At 41.1% G+C, this 20,099-nt stretch overlaps 1 protein-coding gene across 4 annotated transcripts in view; it reads right to left on the bottom strand.

Annotated features, from left to right (window-relative positions):
- The window catches only part of ZBTB44 (zinc finger and BTB domain containing 44), a 37,825-nt gene that overhangs the window by 10,579 nt on the left and 7,147 nt on the right, over positions 1-20,099 (bottom strand). For 2 of the 4 annotated variants that reach the window (XM_079326595.1, XM_079326598.1), the window contains exons 2-4: positions 9,092-10,161; positions 5,537-5,621; positions 674-837 (exon numbers count right to left, since the gene is read on the bottom strand). In XM_079326595.1, the coding sequence (XP_079182721.1) occupies positions 674-837; positions 5,537-5,621; positions 9,092-10,109 (1,267 nt within the window). In that variant the 5' untranslated portion in view covers positions 10,110-10,161. The remainder of the gene's footprint in view (positions 1-673; positions 838-5,536; positions 5,622-9,091; positions 10,162-20,099) is intronic. The other 2 variants (XM_079326596.1, XM_079326597.1) reach the window with 2 other exon arrangements.

Here is a 20,099-nt window from a genome sequence, read left to right as displayed (position 1 = left end):
GAGACTCAGTGCCCAAGTGGAATAACCCTTCAATATTCCCTTTATTCCCTCAAATGTCAATGCTATTGCCACATAATGCTGACAAGTCTTGAAAACATTAATAGCAAAGACATTGGGGAGTTCATGCTTGGTTAGAAATCAAAATGAATTTGGGGACCAAGGCCCAGAGGAGGCATTCAGATAAACATTTGGCTGTCTGTGCTACCTGCAGGAGTTAAATTGGTTATCAAACCAATTCAGTTGTCCTGCAATCCCTCCAAAAAGTCTGAGATCCAAAGGCAAACAACCTTCTCCAATGCAAGGACACAGATAAATAACATTTTCTTATGGCTACAAGCCCTGTCTGAAACACAGCAGAGAATTACAACATGGCAGAGGAAGAATTTCCATCACCTTCTTTAGTGCAATAAAAGGGCCAAGTATACTTTATTTCATCTCAGATCTTTTTCAGGAAAATGACTTATCCTGATGAGTTCCAAGCAATCAGGCTTTTTTTTCAATCCACACAAATGCTAATCATCCACGATCACAACCATCAGACTCCAAGGATCAAAACAAGCATTCAAACACACAAACCTCTACCCAGAATCTTTCTGAAATCAACACAGGTGAGTGAAAAAGCTGCATTATTAGTGCAGCAGAGTGAGGCTGTGAGGCAGGAGCTGTTTCTTACCTGAGTGGATAAGCATGTGCTGCTTTAGGTTCTGAATGCGAGTGAAGCGCACCCCGCACGTGGGACACTGAAAGGGTCTGTCGGGACCGTTTGGGCTGGGCCTCTCTGTGCTGCTGGTGGAAGGAGCAATGTAGAGTTGGTAGGGATACTGAACATTCTCCAGACTATAAAGAAAAAAGGCACTGATTTACAAACAAGCCACAGAAATGACCCGTGAAGCCTTGTTGGTGAAAATCTGAACCTTGAGCGTTTTTGTGTGAGGAGAAGAGATTGGCACGTCACATTCCTGCTGGAATCTCCATTTATTCTGGAAATCTCTGGGACTGGAGCACTGTGTATCATCTGCACCTGAAGTCTTACAGTCACTGACTGCACATCTGAACACACCCAGGGAATAAGCTCAGAATTCTGTTTCTTTAGGCAACAGGCCTGAGCACAACTGCAAACTGTTATTTTCCAGGCGTGGGCATTTTCTCCAGCACATTGATGACTTGCAATCACTAAACAGTCCCTGAGGAAGAGTTTATAGAGCTGAGCAAATGAAAAGCAAAGGAGTATTTGCAGCTTCAGTGATATTTACAAATGAAATGAAAGCCAATTAATTTTTCATCTCGTCCAACTTCCATCAACAAATACTAGTTTCTACAATTGCATATTTCTAAGTGTAAAATATTAATCTAATGAAGCAATACTTGCTCCTTGTCTGATTCAAAGAGCTCCATGAGCAGAGCTCCAGTGCTGTGTTTAAAAAACAGCACACAGACTGCAATAAGGAACAATTTAACTTTCAAAGTAATTTATTTAAAACTGACTAATTGCTCCTCCATAGCCTCCAGCTGCAAACTGTTTAAGGGAGCTAGAGTGCTCTAATCCAAGTCCTCTGGCAAGGAGCTTGCTAAAGGGCACAGTGAAATAAGAACAAATCTGCTGGTACAAACATGGGAACAAGAGGGTTTGTACCTACCTGGGGTTTCCCTTCCCTGAGTATTCAGTCTGTATTTTTGGTGAAACAGCCACTGCAGCTGCTCCCAGCCTGCTGAAAGATCAGCCAGCACTGGCAGCAGGGAACTGCTCTGACCCTGACTGCTCATTCCAGGGCCAGCACATTGTAACTGCAGCTTTACTGAACTGCCAATTCTGAAATGTCCTGAGCAAAGATGCATTGATGTCTCCTCAAAGTCAGAAAGTTTTCCTAGCTGAGGAAATCCTTCTGCTGCTCTGGTTCTGCTGGATTTGGGGACTTCTAACACCCACACAAATGAAACATGCACTTTGCACAAATACATTTTCCTACACATCATACAAAAACCACAGAGCAGTTCAGCACAGGAATGCAAGAATTAGGATCATCTCCTTAAAATAAACACTTAAACTCTTTACTCTGGAGAAAGATGTCACTACAACTGTGAGGACAGGGGGTAGCTGAATTCTGAGCACAGAATTCTCAGCAGCAAAAATTCCAGTTGTAAAATTTATCTGGAGAGGGAGCACCAGGTATCTCTTGATACACACAAGATTAAAGAGTTTCCTGTAGGAGTTTAGTATCACTCAGTCTGTAAAACCCATCAGGATTTCTGATCTCACATAGCACTGGAGGAAGATTTGCACTAAAGAAGAAATTTTATTGTCCTTGATTTTATACACAGTAGGGTCCCAGAGCAGTGGAAAACAGAGCTGCTTGTCAATCTGTGATCAAGGGAATATCTGCAAGAGCAAAGTCACAGCTCCTCTCCTGGGCCTGGCAGAATGGAGCTCTTTGCCATTTTGGGGTCTAAAAAAAGCCAACTGAGGCTTTTTGAAATAAGTGAGGGTATTTGAAACACAGGTTCTGATTATTCCACCCAAACTCCTGACCAACTCTGGCATTACACTTCCTTTTTTATACATATAGTGTGCTCAAATAACATTTGGGTTTTGTGACAACAAAGAATTTCATCTTCCCTGCCATGTTCCTTAGGTCCTGCCTGCCTCACTCCTGAGCCAGGGACTGTGAGGAGGCACAGGCACATTGTGCTCCTGGAGCTTCCTCAGGAGACACTCAAAGTAGGGCAGGAATCAGGAGCCAGAGCTCTCCATGCCTGTGTTGGTGGCATTTCCTCCACTGAAGGAGAACTGCTGTGGGCACAACTCCATAGAAGAAAGTGAAAATAAATTGTTTAATTCATCCATCTTTCATGAAGAGGAGGGCTGGTTAAAGCAGATCCAGTGGGAATCATGGGGCTCTCCAGCTACCAGTTTGTCTTTTCCCATGCTCACAATGGCAGCAGGGTGACAGAACTTAGCACCATGAAGAGATTTTATTTGAAACACTATTACATTTTCTCTCCCCTGCTTCTTCTCCCCCCACATTGACTTAATTTTTCACAACTTGTAATTTGTGATCAATTTGGTATTTAACAGTTGAGATTTGTCTGACATCTCCAAGAACTTCTGTACCAGCTAAATATAGAGAGAGGTTTCAAATGTTTTCACTGAAATATCCTACTTGCACTTTTTCTTCTTTGCACCCTGAGATTATTTAATATTTCACTATGCAGAACTAAACTCTGACAAATATGAATGCCAAAATTGCCAGTGAACCTAGAAATGTGTGTTATTTGCTAATAATTATTTTAAAGAAGTGGAAGTTCTCATTCTACTGGATCAGAGAGACCTTTTATAACTTTTATTAACTGAGCAACTCCTTTTTAAGTGCAGCCACAAACTGATAGAGACCAACTGTTAAGCAGGCAAGATTAGAAAAGTGGATAACAATCCAAATGTGAAATATCAGAGGAAGAATAGATCAGACTTTACTGTGGAGCAATAATTTTAATACTTACCAGACTCCTGTGTGCCTATTAAGCTGACAACAATTATATGTGATCTACTGTTTATGAAACACTAATTATGCAGGAGGCCAAATTAATGATGTTAATTATTTAAGACAGAAACTCAAGAGATAAGACATCTTAGTTTTTGAAATTTTTATGATTCTTTCCACAGTGACACAGATGTAATAGTGAGAGCCCTTTAGAGGGACTAATCTTTTGCTTAGTTTTAGAAAGGGAAATGTAATATATGCTCACTACAACATACATTTTTCAGTATTAATTTGCATTAATCAACTGATTTGACATTTTGAGAATTTCTAATAATAAAGAAATGTACAACATGGAGGTAAAGGTGCATGAAACATTCAAACAATTTGGAAGGGAAATCCCCATCTGTACAATATATTGATTTTATTTTTTCTGATTCAGCTAGAAAAACATTTTATTTACTAACAATTCTTATGGCCCCAAAATGGTGTGCCCAAATTGATGCCCAGTGAAGGACAAGCCAAATTTATTGGCTGCAGTACCCATCCCATGCTTGAAATGGGAATTTCAGTCATGCTTGAAGGGTTGTCCCAGGGTATTTGAACACACTGACAAGACAAATACACACACACCCCTGGAAGCACCATTTTACACATTTAACTGCTTCTTGGAATAAGATCATTCTTAACACTTTAATTTGAATTTCTAAAATAAATCACTTGATAGAGGATTTTAGTTCTGGAGTCTAAAATCCCCATGACAAGTTCACTTGTAGCTATTGAAACAAGGTGCAAATTCTAGTTCACTTTGCTGATTTCTGTCACTCTGAGACTAATTATTTTCAAACTGGGGCATAAACTAAGGTAAATATTCTTTCCTTCTCTGCATGGAAGAGATCTTTTACTAGGAATTTTCAGTGTGTTTAAGGTATTTTTTGTATTTGGAATTTTCTATGCAGTTTGTGCTGAAGCTCTGCAGTTTTATAGGAAATTTCTGAAGCAATCCACAGCTGAAAATACATGTGCCACTTGACTTGAGAATTACAGCTTTAAAAGCCTGGATTAGTTCAAGTGCAACATGTGCTCCTACTATTAATTCAACTCTTAAGTGCTGGATGTTATTTTTATACTCAGGTTTGTTAGCAGATAGATAAAATCTTCCATGCCATCCAAAAAGTCTTATCTAAGCAGTTATTTTCCCTTTTTAAGGGAAGTGGGACAGATTTTAGATAGAAATGACAGGAAATATTTTATGAGCTATGAAAATGCAGCTCTTGGTTATTATCTCTATAGGGAGCTTCTCTTGACACTGGTTCTGGAACAACTTCCAAAGGTTCCCACTTCTTTCTCAGACACACTTGTCTTACAAATTCCTGCAGAAACCAGTTTGGGGAAATGTGCTTAGAGAGGAAATAGCCAAGAAATGGAAGTTAGAGCAGCTGAGAGCAGCTCTGTGTGCCATGTGTGGGTACCTCACTAACAGAAACTCTGTGTCTTTGACCAAACAGACCTGGTTTAGTTTGGTTTTCTCTGCCAGCCTTTCCTTTTAAGGGATTCCCTTAATAAATCTCTCAGCTCAGCACAGCAAAAGCCTGCTAAATATTTACAGCAAGTGCCACATAGCATCTTGGTAAGAAGCTACAGGCAGAAAGTTTGGGAGAAGAGATTTAAGGCTGCACTGCCTCTCCTGTGGCTTGCAGGAGTGAAGTCAGGGCTAGGTCCTTGTTTTCAGTTTGTTGCTTTAGCATGCATATTTTACATAGAAGTTTAATTAAAATTTATTAATAAAGAGCAATGATGAAGAAACAACAAGAACAGGACTATCTTTCTTCACCAGTGCTGCCTGCAAATAGACAGGAGACAAAAAAGCAACGAGCAAGCAGATTCTGACTTTCATCACCTACATCCTTCTCAAGCATCTGCCCCTCCAGGCACTGATTGTACCTTGATCAACACAGAGAACTTGATGCAGGAACAACTAAACATTGTGGGATTGAGGCTGGGGAGGTTAATTACAGCAGAGACTTGGTGCAGAACACTTTGCACAGCAGCTTGGTACATACCGATCATCATCGTCTGCATGAGCGTTGGTGCCAGAGGTGCTTTGGAGTGTGGGCAATCCCTCTGTCACCCCCTCATCTATTGAGCCTAGGCAAAGGAAAAAAAAAGGAAATTTAATGCAAATAACTGCTAAAAAAAGGTTGGAGGGCAGGTAAATACACATCAAGATTGCTTTCTCAAATCTCTGATTTCCTGGGTGATAAGATAATAAAAGCGCCTTAGGAAAATCATTTAGGACACCCAGAAGCAACTTGCTCCAAATCAGCTTCTCTCTGCACAGATTACCCAGTAAATTGACAACTCAATAAAGGGCACATATTTGGTACATCTAGAAAATGGAAATGTTAAATACAGCCAGTTTTCAAAACACATCCAGTACTAGCAGTGTAAAGCAGAAATGTTGCATTTACCTTAAAGGGACTATTTTGTCAATTTTTCAAGACTTCCTGAGCAATGGGGAGTTCAAACCTGCTACACTAAATGGCTTTTGTGTTCCAAATCTTCCATAAATATATTAAGTGATAATGTCTTCATTTATTGATAAACAGCTGAGATGGGAAGAACCTTCTGGGGAAATGAGTAATGCAACACAAAAGAGAACAAACACCTGTTTGTCAGAGAAATGTGTAAACAAAACCACTCCAGAGCTCTGCAGCACTGGGACAAATGTAGTTCAAGAGGTTTGGTTCTTGCTGCTGGGGTAAAACAATTCTGCTTTCTAAGAAATGGGTACATGGGGACCCTAAGTTCATCAGGAAAATCAACTAGAATTAGGTGTATCAGCAAGTGTCAGGGAAAATAGAAAATTAAAGAGAAGGAACAAAGATGTGAAAGGGGAAGCAGAAATTGTGCATGTTCTGTCAAAGAGAATGAGGGATCTTCCCTGAAGTGAGAGATTCTTGTCTTGATGTTATGGGGCCAGTGACATGAGGAAAATTGGATCTCTGGCACCTTCACATTTAGTAAAATCAAAATCTTGGAGTTTGTTAAGAGGTGACAAACCACACCTGGGAAATTCATCAACTGAGGAATTCATAAAGTTAGAAAAGTTAATTGCATTCTGATTTATCCTTCCTTCTCATGGAATACTTAAATGACAGTCTACTGAAAAGAAAGCCCAACTGCTCTTAGGTTTAATTTCATGCCTTCACCTCCCAAATGCCAAAAGTGCTAATGAGTTGTGAGAGTATCTTCTCAGACACAGCTGTTTTGTAACCATAATGACTTATTTATCAACTCCCTGCTCCACGTCTCCTTCCCTGTTATAAAGTGCTTCCAAATACAAGAAATTGCAAATGAGCAATTCTTCAATTTCCCAAAGACTGAAGAAGAGCTTTTTTGGAATATCAGAGAGAGAGAGGCAAGAATGCTTTTGTAAATGCACTATAAAACACTGAGATAAATATATGCAATTAAATGAAGAAAATATGTTCAGGGGAAAAAAACCCTGTACTTTAAAATATCTTGCTGCCTCCATTTACTATTCATACATTACTGCATAAAATAAGCATTTTTGGGAGGTAAAAAGTGCTTTCTAGCTACAAAGTGTGCTGTATCATAACTGTGCTAAAAAGCAAGAACACTGTTTCCCTTTATAGCCAAACATGAATAAAAACCATTCTGAGGATGGTTATTATGCCAAGACCACTAAATATTAATTCAAACATAGTCAAAGACAAAGAGCAGATTTGTACTTGAAAGATTTTTGCCCTGGAACATTTTTTCTTCTTTCTGCAGCTGTTTTAAGGCAGAACATGCTGTACTAACAGCAATGACAGATATCTAAAGTTTAAAAATTATAATCACTAAAGCCTGAGATTTTCTGCCCCATGCATACAAAGCTCCACATCTGTGGCCTGGAGTTTACACCCAGTTTGTTCTTTAAGCTGCCTTGATGTGATATTTATTATATATATATATACTTGATATGCTATTTTAAACTTTCCCTAATCATTATTGCTTCTTGTTCTGTTTTGTCTGTGATGATATAATTACTTTGATGAAGTAGTTTGCATCTCTCATCACATAAAATCTTTCAGTTCTGACTGCAATGAGTTAAAAACTCAAACAAACAAAACCTGTTTTTGAACAAGGACCTAAAAAACCTTCAGTAAACAAACTGTGCTGAGCACAGGTCAAGACATTTGAGAGTAAAATAGCTGACTTGGGTAAAATTTTGATAATTAAACTAGAAATATTTACTAAGATTTACTAAAAGCCATTCAATGCATTCTGCACAGAGGAAAAAAAGAGATTGTTCCAGTAACCTTTAAGTATCAGCTCTTAATGAAGAACAGCCTGCTATAAGAACCCAAAACTCGTTTCAAATTATCTTTCATGGAAAAAAAAAGATTTCTCTCAGCAACCAGCAGCATTTGAAGAAGCAACTTGAGAATCAAATCCCACAGAAATGGAAAGATTCTCAATATTATGACTGTGTGGTTTTATTTTTGTCTGGGGCATTAAGATGACAGTGTTTCACCACTTATTTTGCAAATCCTCTGACAAAGGCTCTCTGTCACGATTATATGAGATTTGATGTCTGATGCAAAGCACTGTTCTAACCCTTTGTGGCTACAGGCACAAGCTTTTCAAATCTGATGCTGCAGCTCAGCTGAGCTCATGCCTTTTGGCACTAATGAAAGCAGAATTAAGTTTCCCCAGTCAGGCAACTAGAGGTAAAAAGGAGTTATCAACCTCTGCTGAATAAAGAGGGCAATCACAGGCTCACCATTCTCAGCATAGTTATTTCAAGAACTTCAAGTTTATGTGTAAAAATCAGAGGGGAAAAAAGGGAGTTTCACAAAAGTGAAGCATGAAAACCCACGAGGCAGATTTCCAATAAAATCCCCAGTGCTCACAGGCTGCTGGGATATGTAACTGTACAAATGGTCATATGGTGGAAAAGACAAGAATTTGACAGGAAGGTCTTACAAATGTGTATGTACAACAAAAAGATTTCTGAATGTAGAATTTAAAGAAGGAATAGAAATAATAGCAAGGTTTGGTATAGAAGAGAAGAATTGCTGAGTTTTACTGGATAACTAAGAAGGCCATGTTAGTATGTGAATTGGAAGGGGCTTTCATGACTTTGAGCAAAAGATAAATTCACTTTAAACAAAAACTGTTTTTACCAAGCAAAAAGATTTTTACAGGTCAACAAAAAATGCTATATTGTAGGTAGGTAGAAAGATTTAAAAATTTTTTACTGGAAGAAAACTGAAAAACTACTTCTAGCTTGAAGTGTGACATACTTTTTTGTGATTAGAAAATAGTAACACGAGTAGTTAGTTAGGTTAGTTGTGATGATGTTAGTAGTGATGATAGGCTACAGGTGATGGTAAAGGTATTGACTGGCTGTCACGTTTTAAGATGTTCTGCCATATAAAGTGTATCATGCATTGTAACCAGAAGCTTCAGACAAACCCAGAGCTGTGGCTTGGGCTGGGCTGTTGTCACTCACAACCTGTGAATTGCTGCAGCAGTTAGAGACAATAAACAGCCCTTTAAAAGCCCCTGGAGCCCCCGCGGGCCGGGGTGTGCTCTGCCAGCCGTACCTATGGATGAAGACTGCGGGCTGATGAGCAGATCCTCCTGCACCTGCTCGCTGCCCGGCACTGTCTGCTGGTCGCTGAGCGAGCTCTGCGAGGCGCTGACGGGCTGCGACACCTCCTCGTGCGCCTCCTCGTCGCTCAGGCGCTCCACCTTGACGCGCACGTCCTCCTCGATCACCAGCGGCGAGCTGCCCTTGGTGCTCTCGCACGCCACGTAATCTGCCATCCTCCTGCCCGACTCCGAGGGGCCGGCCACGTCCAAAGTCCGAGAGTTCTCCGCCTGCTTCACCTTTTCTGACTGAAGCCTTCGATCGATTCCGAAAGGAAAAGTCCAGGGAAAAGCTAAGGACGAGTCCACGGGCTGATTTCTGGCCTCTGGGTAGGAAGCTGCGGGGTTGAGCACTTGGGGGGAGCTGGTCTGCGTGTTGCACTTGAGGGGGCTCTCGGGAGACATGACGATGTAGCTCTTGCGCTTCCTCCGAGACTCGCGGCACACGGGAATGGTTCTTTCCACCACGCTGCACTCGGAGGAGACGGGAGACAGGCTGCCGTCCCGGGAGGCGAAATTGCAGTTTGCACTGTTCTCCTGCCCCGCGTCCAGCACCTTCTCCTGCTGGCTGTTGGGTGTATTCCACAAAATGCTGGACTTCATGAACTCGGAGCACGTGCTGGCCACGCTGAACATCTGCATGTAGCTGGCGGCGGCCAGCACGTCGATGATGTTCTCGGTGTTGATGGACAGCGTGGCCGTGTAGGCGTACTCCAGCAGGGGGATGAAGCCTGTCACTGTCACATGGTGCAGGTCCAGCACGCTCTTGCTCTCCTCCTCTGCCTGCCCCACCAGTTTGGAGCGGAAGAAGTCGCTGCAGGCCGCCAGCACCACCTTGTGTGCCCTGAAGATCTTGTCCTGGACGCGGATGGTGATGTCGCAGAAGTGGCCGTCGTTCCTCAGCATGTTCAGCTTCCCCAGCATCTCCTGGCTGTGAGCAGGGGAGTTATGAGTGAATGTTTTAACACCCATTTTTAGATGGTTCTCTTAGCGTTCTTCCCACATATGACAGATCAAAGGTATCCTGAAATAAAGAGGAAAACTCTCATTTTCATCTCTGAAAGCAAAAGTCAAGTGGATTCGTGATTGTAAAGGTGAAGAAAATTCAGCAGAATCCTCTAAGGCCAGGCTCCTCTAGGATCCAGACTGTGCAAGGGACTAACTCTACAGAAATTTTCATAATCACAGATTAAATTATTCACAATCTATCCCTACCATCTATGTATCTATCTCTCCCTACACCTATAGGGTATTTCTCTCTCTCCACACTCCTGCTATGCCCACTTGAAACCAAATTCCCAACAAAACAAACAAAAAAATGTTTGTAATACTAAAAATACAGCACTTAAAAAACTGTTATCTGTGTAGAAACCTGTATTTTAATTTTCTGGGCCCAGAAAATCATTGTTCACAATTCTTAAACCTGACAGGCTATTGAAGGTTTGTTTTAAGCAGAAAAGTCAGGTTGAGTCAACAAGGGTGCAGGAGTAAGCCCATCTCCCAGGGAAGGTATTTAATACCAGAAAAGCTTTAGAGAAACTACAGCATGAATTTACATATATTTACAAAATATAGAGGCCAGAGTTCAAACTAGTAAACATAAACAACAATTGCCAATAGGTCTGATCTCCTGCTGTAGTGCAGATATTGATTACCTAAAGCTGCTTTTAATAGTTTTAAACTAGGATGAGAAGTTACTGAAAATTCCTTAAATCAAATACACATAAACTGATTTTATGTATGTGATAAATAAAACAAGGAGGGCAACTTTCTTCTCCTGAAAAACACAAACCTGCCTTCTTGGGGACCAGTTCTCTCCATGTGGGAGCAAATGCAAGGTCTGGATGAGGATGGGGTGTTTGACCCCAGGATTTCCCAAACATTTCAGAAACATTTCACTGTGAAGGGAACATAAGCCCCTTCCAAGCTCCATAGAATTTTGTGTGTTGTACATGCCTCATACAATTAACATGCTATAGAATTATCTCACTGGTTAAATATCAACATGATTGTTTTAGATTCATTCCTGGAGTCAGCCACATTCTGCACATCATCCTCTTTCCCTTCCATGGAAAAAAACATTCCCTGCTTGCAAATGGCTCACGTGGAGCTTCTCAGAGCAACTGCAAGTGTGGATAGAATAATTTACCCCAAATGTGACACATTGAAACAGCAGCTGTCACAGCCCACCTGGTTCTACAGACATTTACACTTGGCTGCTTCTTGCTCCTGGGTTTTCACTTTTGATACTCAAACCCTTGCAGACAGAGGAACACTAACTGCTCAAGAGAACAGATTAACTAACACCTGATAATATACATAAAGTCTGGTGGAAACTATAACGGCCTGTTAGGGTTTAAAATGAAATTTCATACTGGTGCAGAGGAAGAAGTTAAGCACAAGCAAAACATTCCCTTCACTGAAAGAAAATGGATCAACCTCAAGAGGCATCAGAATATCCAGACTGTTTGTTCTCCAGCATGAATCAAATGAAAAGCATATTTCATTGATTTCAGACCAACACACTACAGCAAAATCCTGTAGCAGCATATTTCAAACTGGCCTTTGGATACCCTTCCTCCTGAAATCCTGGTGGCTGCAGCTGCTCCTGGCACATCAGGACTGCACAAGCACTTCTGCTCAGCAGCTCCTACAAGAACAATACATTCACAAGGACTAGCCACAGAATAATTTGGTGTTTAGAAATAGTACCAATACATCATTATAAACAAGGAGAAAAATCTCAGAGCAATCCTCTCACTTCCTACAGGCCCAAAAGAAAAACCCATTTTCCCTTCTGTTCTTCTGAGCAAGGAATGCTCAGCCCTCCAGTCCCAAAGTGATCCTGCTGCCTGCTCTAAACCATTCCTTGTCCTGTTCCCCCCTTCCTGCTGCCTCTCCCCTCTTCTGGCTTCCTTTCCCCTTCTCCTTTCATCTTTTGCTTCCTTGACCTTGATCTGGTTACAGAATTTAAAATAAAACAGCGGAAGTCAGTGATGTGCAATAAATTGATTTGAATTTATTACAGGAGCAGTGTTCCTGCCACGAATGTGGAATATTGCTCTGTTAAATCACTTCTGGAAAGTGACTTTCACCCTCCTTGCACTGACACCTCCATTCAAACAGGTGGCTCCCACCCAGGGCTCAGTGTGAACAAGGAGATGCACACACATGCTATTTTCAGGAAAATCCAAAGGGCCAGGCTGAGGAGGGGGAACAATAACAGTTCTTTATAGTTAATGATGTAGTAAAAACATCAAATATTTTTAGAATGTAATTTAAACAGTATCAAAGTCTTTTCCACATGAAAAGATGAGTGTGCTAAAGCACAGCCAGGTTATACAGTGGTTCAACCCTCTTTCTAATCTTCTGGTGGCACAAGGCTCTTTCACAGCCACCCTCAATTCACAGTGACCTGAGAGGGTAAAGGGCTGCAACCTTCCAGCTCCAGCCCAGGCTCATCATCTCTGTATCATCATCATTTCAAAATTACACTTGGCCAGGTCTCACTCCCATTCTGAGGCAGCCCCTGACAGCAGCAATTGGACCACAAGGTGCAGGATGCCACATCCAAAAACTAAATACACCCACACCCTTGGGAATGCAGGGGTGGGGACATCAAGGTGCACACCTAAACTAAGTGCTAGGTGGGCTGGAGATGGAAAAGCTGTTAATTTTAGAGCCACATACCATCAGGGATTCTCTAGGCAGGGATCAGGGATGGTACCACAGAGTGGAGCTCCTCCTCCATTCCCTGAGCACACACACACACACACCCTGGCCCACAACACATTTCACACCTCTAGAGAAACACAGCCAAATTCAAAGACACTTTCACAAGTTGGAAAAATATTCACAGTGGGACACTTCAGTCCATATGTAAAGGGCTGGATTTAGCTTTGTCACAGACATTCACAGTTGGAGAGGATGGTTTTTCCAGCATGCATTCCTGCCCTGGAAACATGTGAGGAATCACCATCACTGATGCATGCATTCAGCACACATCCCTGAACAAGGTAAAAATTCAAATGTGAGCATTTCAGGGCTTCCAGAGCAAGGACAATTTTGTTCACCATTACCCAAAAGCACTCTGAAGGAAAGTGCTACTATACCAAAGGCTTTGTACAATTAATTTGAAAATGAGTTGGGTTTTTTTAACTCCTAGAAGCACAAATGAACATGTGACCTTTAAGTAGTTTGGGGTAACTCAGCTCATTCTCACTGTTTGAAGGCTACTGAAATGCAAATTTTAGCAACAGCTACCACAACACATACACTGCTTTGGGATTAACACAGGTGTCAAGTTTCTGAGCTTAGAAAGAGCAAAGATGAAACTGTACACTGTAAGTGTAATTGAATAATGTGATGAAACTGTGAATGGAATAGAAACTATATTGGAATTGAAAAATATTGCTTATGTGACCTATCAGCTTCCATGTACACAAAATTTAGCTCCTTGTTCACCTGCTGCTCAAATCATTGGGTTTGAAACATGGTATCTGTAATAATATTTTAGAAGAGTCACTGAATCAAACTCAGGGAGCTGCTTGCATTCAGTTTCTCACTTAGTCACATCATTTCAAAACAAAAGTAATTTTTAGCACCACAAAACCACCATCCTACCTTTAACCTCTGTATCCTGACCCGTGGCAATTTAAAGCATGAAAACACCAACTTATTCTGAATATTGAAACCAAGAGACTTCAGATCACTTTGTACCCACATGAGTCCTCAAAATGATTAGGAAATTCCCTAATGGTGCTCACCAAGCCCTCAGATACATTCAAGATACAACTGTGAGCCCATGGTGTAAATGAGATCATTGGTTGGTTTTTTATATTATTTTTTTATTTTTAATGCTAATCACTCCTTGGGCTGGTTAGAGCAGCATTCCAGACAAATCTTCCACAGGGATAAACATGTGACCTGCAGCATTTTATCTCTGCAATATCTCTGCAGTACACAGGTACCAGCACCCCTCACTCCCTCAATTAACTGGTTAGTATAATTAAGTATAATTAAATTCATCATTGAATCAGAACAACAGCTGCAATCAGAGCAAACTACAAGTGTGCTATTTCTATCTAACACACATCTGTTTCCCCAACAGCAGCTGGACTAGTCAAAGGTACTATCTCCACCATGAATCATGCCCAACCTCACCCCACAAAACTGGCCAGAGCTACCAAACCATTCTAGCTCCAAACCAGCCAACAGCACTTTCTAAACTTTATTTTAATCATATTTTCACTCAGGTCAGTAAACCTAGTTTGACCTCCACCCAGCACTGCCAAGCCTGACAGGATTCATGTAAAAGAGGCAAAAGGAGGTTTCTGTGCTCAAAATGCCATCAGTGTGGAGCATTGACTTTGGAGCTCTGGAATCTCTGGAATGCAAACCTGTAACCTTTGGCTGCAGTGGGTGAGTGGAGCAGGGAAATGACCCATTCTGGGTTTGAAAAGTTCAATTTCCTCCAGGAGAGCACATCTGAGTGCACAAAGGAGCCAGTGAATAAAGACCTTTATGTTAAACCTGAAAGAGATGCCAGCCTGGGACTGAGGTGATGCCAAATCCTGCAAAAAACTGGGAGCACTGACCCTTGGTCTCTCAGTCCCACTCTCCAAACCACTGAAATATCCCAGGACACTGATACTGCCCCTGTGTCCCTTCAGCTTCTCAGGAGAGGAGAACTGTCAGGCCCTGTCTGTTTTAAAGAGTTTGGAGGTGTTTTGTTCTTGAGCAGTGCCCTGGGAGGATCATCAGCCAAGAGGGGCTGATGACAGGGAAGTAACTCCAGAGAACTGCACGTGGGAGCTGGAATGGAAGAGAAATTTCACCTAACTGTAAACTGAAAGCTGAACTACTACAGCCCACCCATTTATTGTCAGCAGTTCCCACTCCCCTGCACAGCAGAAGGCATTTAAAGAGTGTGTTGTGCTTTCCCAATGTACTCCAAAAACACTGCATTTGACAAGGCCACATATTTCTACAACCACTGGGGTTTTGGCACACCACAAGTTCATGTGCCAGAACTTTTGAGGCCACTGACTTCATGACCATTAGTGTTGTTCACAGAGAGCATTTGTTGCTCTGTACTCACCTCCCAGTTCCTTTGTTCCACACTTAGTTTCAAAAAAATTATTTATTTATTTACAAAAGCACTTTCCAAAGATCCTACAGTGGCAAATTGCTTCCTAATTTGAAGAAGCCACCTTTCTCTCCAAAAAGCTGCTGGCAAAGAGATGTTTCAAAGTCTAGAATTTAGATTTTCTTAAATTAAATAAAGCAGCAGAAGCTGCTGCTGAAGGGTGGCAGGCAGTACTCCAGAACCAGATTTCAGCTCCATGGAAAGAGACTAAAACACTACCAGGAAGCAGCCATGGTTCAATGTAAATAACCAAAATTATTTAGGTTATTAGAGTTATACCAGGCTATATAATTATCAGAGGCTCTGAATGTTTATCACTCCCAGAAACTGCATTGTGACAATAAGCAACTCTCATCCCCCAATTTGAAATGAATTGGTAAACATTTCCAATGAGTGCTCTAAGAGCTGAGATTTACAAAGCCAACTCACCATGGCTGCAACTCTTCACAAAAAAATTGCTGAAAAGATTTGCACACCTGGAAATCCTGAGCTGTGACAGGGCCCACCACCATTTTTGGTAAAAATCAAGGTAAATCTCTTCAGGGCAGGAAAGAAATAAGGGCAAAAACACACAATATTTCTTTACTGCAAGTCCTCCAACAGACCAGGAACTGTGTTTATCTGCAAAGGACAAGGTAAAAAGAATCCAACAGCTCCTCTTCTAAAAGAATTACTCAGGAAAAAGGCAGTCCCAGAGTGTCCATGAAATACATGTTTTATATTCCTACCAGATCTCTTCAGTTTCCCCCAAATTAAACCCTGTAATAACAGAAAACAAAAGCTTTGACTGTACCATGCCACAAGAAGGAAGCAGATGTGTGCAGCCATGGCAGAGCCCCAGCTCACAGTTACAGCTCTGACTCATGCTGTCACTGCTATAGAAAACATTAATCTTTCATGGGGATAGGAAAAAACTGACTCAGATCATGGAAAAATGCATTTGCATGATGCAAATCTAGTAGGTGCATTTTAATTCTCAGGGCTGGTGAAGGCATTGAGACAAGTAGTGGGGTGTCAAACCCATCAATTTGCTCTACAAAATGGTTTTATTGTAAGTGGAGATGGGATGTCAGCTGCAACAGAACACTTCTGAAAGGATAAAATTAGAAAACATTTCCATACACATTTTAAGGGAACAGTACCAACAGACTTTCCCCAAGCAGAAGAGCACAGATTACCTTAGACTGGTTTGCATGAGTGGAATTTCAGCTGAGTGCTGAATCCAGGAGCTCACACTCCTCTTGGAGCTGCCAAGGCTCCCAGCCACTTATCACCTCTGCAATTATCACCCAAACCCAGCCTCTGCTTCTGGCAACAAAGCCTTCATCACTGCTAGCTTTATGAAAAAAAAAGTTTATCTAATGAACTTCTCAATGCATATTCCTGTACAAGAGAGAGCAAAAAATTCCTCCTACTTTGGGATTCTGTTTAAATTCTTACCAGCAGCAAGGTGTGAGATATGGTCAGACACTGCACCATCCTTGCAATCCACTCCTACACCTTCCTGGTATTTGATTTAACTTCCCTGGACCAAAGATGAACAACCAACACCTTAGCATGTACTTCCTGTTCCTCCCTGGTCTTGCAGAGTTTTTGTATTTTTACACCATGGATATTAAGCACAATAACTGCTGTAAGGCAATAGGGACCAGGAAAAAATCAGAAATATTTGCTTAATTCCAAATATCTCAATTGTCCTCATTCAAAACTACAAAACTCCAGAAAAGGTTCACAGTCTCCAAAGTGAGATGACTAAAATCTTCCTCATGTCACAAGACTTCCTGAGCATATAAAAGTCAAAAAACCCCCAAAACATCTACTGTGATGAGAAAGAGGTGCCTTGTGCCTGGCTGTACTAATTACAGATTCCAAGGCCACATTCATTAACTTCACCAGCAGCCACACACTTGCACCAGAGTCTCATACAGCTCTGGCTTGTCATTTCCTGATGAAAATGCCACTTTTAGATTTATTCTTGTCCCTTATCAACCCTTAGATATGGCCTACAGGAAAGGGCCTGCAAGACTCTGTCTGATCTCAAACTGGCAGGAGAGTTTAATTCTACTTCAATCCCCTCTTTTGAATTTTTCTGGCAGGAATTGCACATCAGTTATGTCTCAGGCAAATGAGAGTTGTTGGGCTCACAGCTGCCATGAAGCAGGCCTAGAGTGGAAAAGCAATGCACAGATAAATGGGGAGATTATTAACAGCAGAAATGTCACAGGGCTGGAACTGAAGCTGTCCCCAGTGAAGTTTCAATTGTTAAATGTTCCCTTTGGCATGAGGGCAATGGAAATTCACCCTCACAGCTCTGAGAATGGCCCTGGCTGAGCATGGACCCTCCTGACTGGAGGGACAAGCTGTGAGTTGGCAAAAGCTTGGAATCCAAAAGTTGGGAATCACTGAGAGCTGACCTGGAGCTGTGGATGCAGGCACTGAGTGTGCTGGATTAATGCAGCAAGATTAAAGCATAGCTACAACTCCTGGCCCAGATAAAAGTTGCAGATTAAATGTCATGTTGTAGGTGTGTAAAACATGTTAGCACTCCTTTCATCAGAAGCCAGTCTAAAAGTGTTTCCATTAGACACTGCTGTGATTAAGCAGTGATACTTTAATTCCCAGGGAAAAGGTGGCAGAGCACCCAGAGAAGAAGCAGGACTGTTAAAAAAACTTGTCTCATTTTGTGGTGCACACCTGCAAATAAGCTTGGCAACATTAGCACTATGATAATTTCATCTTTCAAATATTTCGTGTACAAGGTCTGATTATTAAAAAAATATAGAGATGTTTTCATCTCTCAAAGATACATGATTGCAGGTGTTTGTATACAAGTGCAGAAATCCAGCCAAAAGAAAACAAACTGAAGAAACAAGAATGAGGAGTAAGAAAACAAACAGAAATTGGGATACCACCTGTGTTTACTGAAGTTAAAGTGTCTCAAACTGAATCGATAATGCATTTGTGAGAAAAAGAGGAAATGCCAGCTATGATGAAAACTTCATTCAGTGTTTGATTAACATGACAAATAGAGGTGTTAGTGAAAACACAGAGGTGAGCAGACAAAATGAAGAGCCAGCTGAAATAAATTCACCTACTTGGAATAAGAGATTAAAGAATTTACCTATAAAGTGCCATAAGAACTTATTTCAGCAGAGATCTCCAAGACATTGGCTCAGAAAATGCTGATCAAAAGATTAATTATTCAATATTATATTGTTAGCACAACACACAAAAAGAAATGTCTGAGGACTGGAGTCCCAGGAACAGAACAATATTCATGGGAAACCCAACAGAATTTGACATCTGATGTGATCCATTAGGGAGCTAGAACAGACTTGAGCTGAGAACTGGAAGTTAATGAGTTAAAAGTGACTTTGCAGTAAGATCTCCATATTGTTAAATTAAATTAACAGCCAAATAAAAAGCACACAGAACACCAGCCTACTGCAATGCCTAATTTCTTGCCAGGTATTTGTCAACATCTATTTTAACCTCCTGCAAGAGTCTCCAGAAGAGGGTTGGGGTGTATTTCCCTTCTCTGTCCCTGAGTGTGTCTGTAAAATAAACTGTGCTTAGACCTTTTCAGAGCATCTTTTCCCAGGCCATGTTTCAGCAGGGACACTGCAGCAGCCAGAAGTGACAGGGAACATTGAGGGCACTGAGCAGCACAGCAGCTCTTCATCTCAGCATCTCATTAAAAGCAGAGATTGCAATAATCAGGGCAGGACAGCAGTGCCTGCTGTATGTAAACTGATCTGACACCACAGGCTGCTTTTTGAGATCATTTACAGATAGAGAAATAATATCTATGTCCTTTTTTAAAACTCTTTACCTTTCTATATAACTGAAGTTTGCTGGCTCCAAGCAAACCCACGTTTCATGCAACAGTGACACTCTGAAATAAGATTTATCTGGGGAGAATTGTCGTGTTTTCCTCAGCCATGACAGCTTTTTGAATTTTTGGTGTGATGATTTGAAGTCATGGCCCCTGGAGAACAGAATGTTACTATTCACTACTTCAAAGGACTCAGATTTAACTTGTTGCTTTTTTGAAGCTGCAGAAAGTTTAATATAGCTTTCACATGGTTGAATAAGCAAACCAGATAAATGCCACCTTCCCCAGCCTCTGGTGCTTTAAAGCTTGCACTGGAGCAATTTCACATCAGCATTCCACATAACACAGAAAAGCAAATTTTCTGACAGCACTTAAAGCTGAGCCTTGTTTAACAATATGAGCAGTAACTGTGAAAAGGTCTTGTTCCACACCAAATTACCTCCATTCTCATAATAAAAATTAACGTGTGAACTTCACTAGACAGAGTGTTTGGGGATATTTCACAGCAGATTCACTAGCCTGTACTTTTGGTTTTCACCAATTCCTGAAAAAACACGTGATGAAATTACTAAATGTGCCATCAACATATGAGACAAAATCTCGACTTTTTTTTCTTTTTTTTTTTTTTTTTAAGAATAAAAGCAACAAGTGAATTGAGTCCTCATCATATCCTGAAGCAGGGAAGTGCCTCAGAATTTAATCAGCTTACAGTGTTACAGCCCTAAGGCACACATTCAAATTTAACCACACTTTCCATAGCTGTGTTCATGCATAATTTTTATGTGATCTCAGTAACTTTTTTTATACTTCTGCTCCATGCAAATTCAAGTTGAGTTTTTCCCAAATTTCATAGTCTAGGGAAGCTGTTAGATGACCATTTCCCACTCTGTTGACTGCAGTTTTATAGTCCTTGGTCTTTAACCACACTACAAAACCCCCAGTTGAATATCAAATACTTCTAAGCACTGCAAATTGCCAA

This window comes from Erithacus rubecula, assembly GCF_903797595.1.
Source record: "Erithacus rubecula genome assembly, chromosome: 25".
NCBI lineage: Eukaryota > Metazoa > Chordata > Aves > Passeriformes > Muscicapidae > Erithacus > Erithacus rubecula.
The sequence above is the reverse complement of the archived record's forward strand: the minus strand, read 5'-3'. Positions and strand labels throughout refer to the sequence as shown.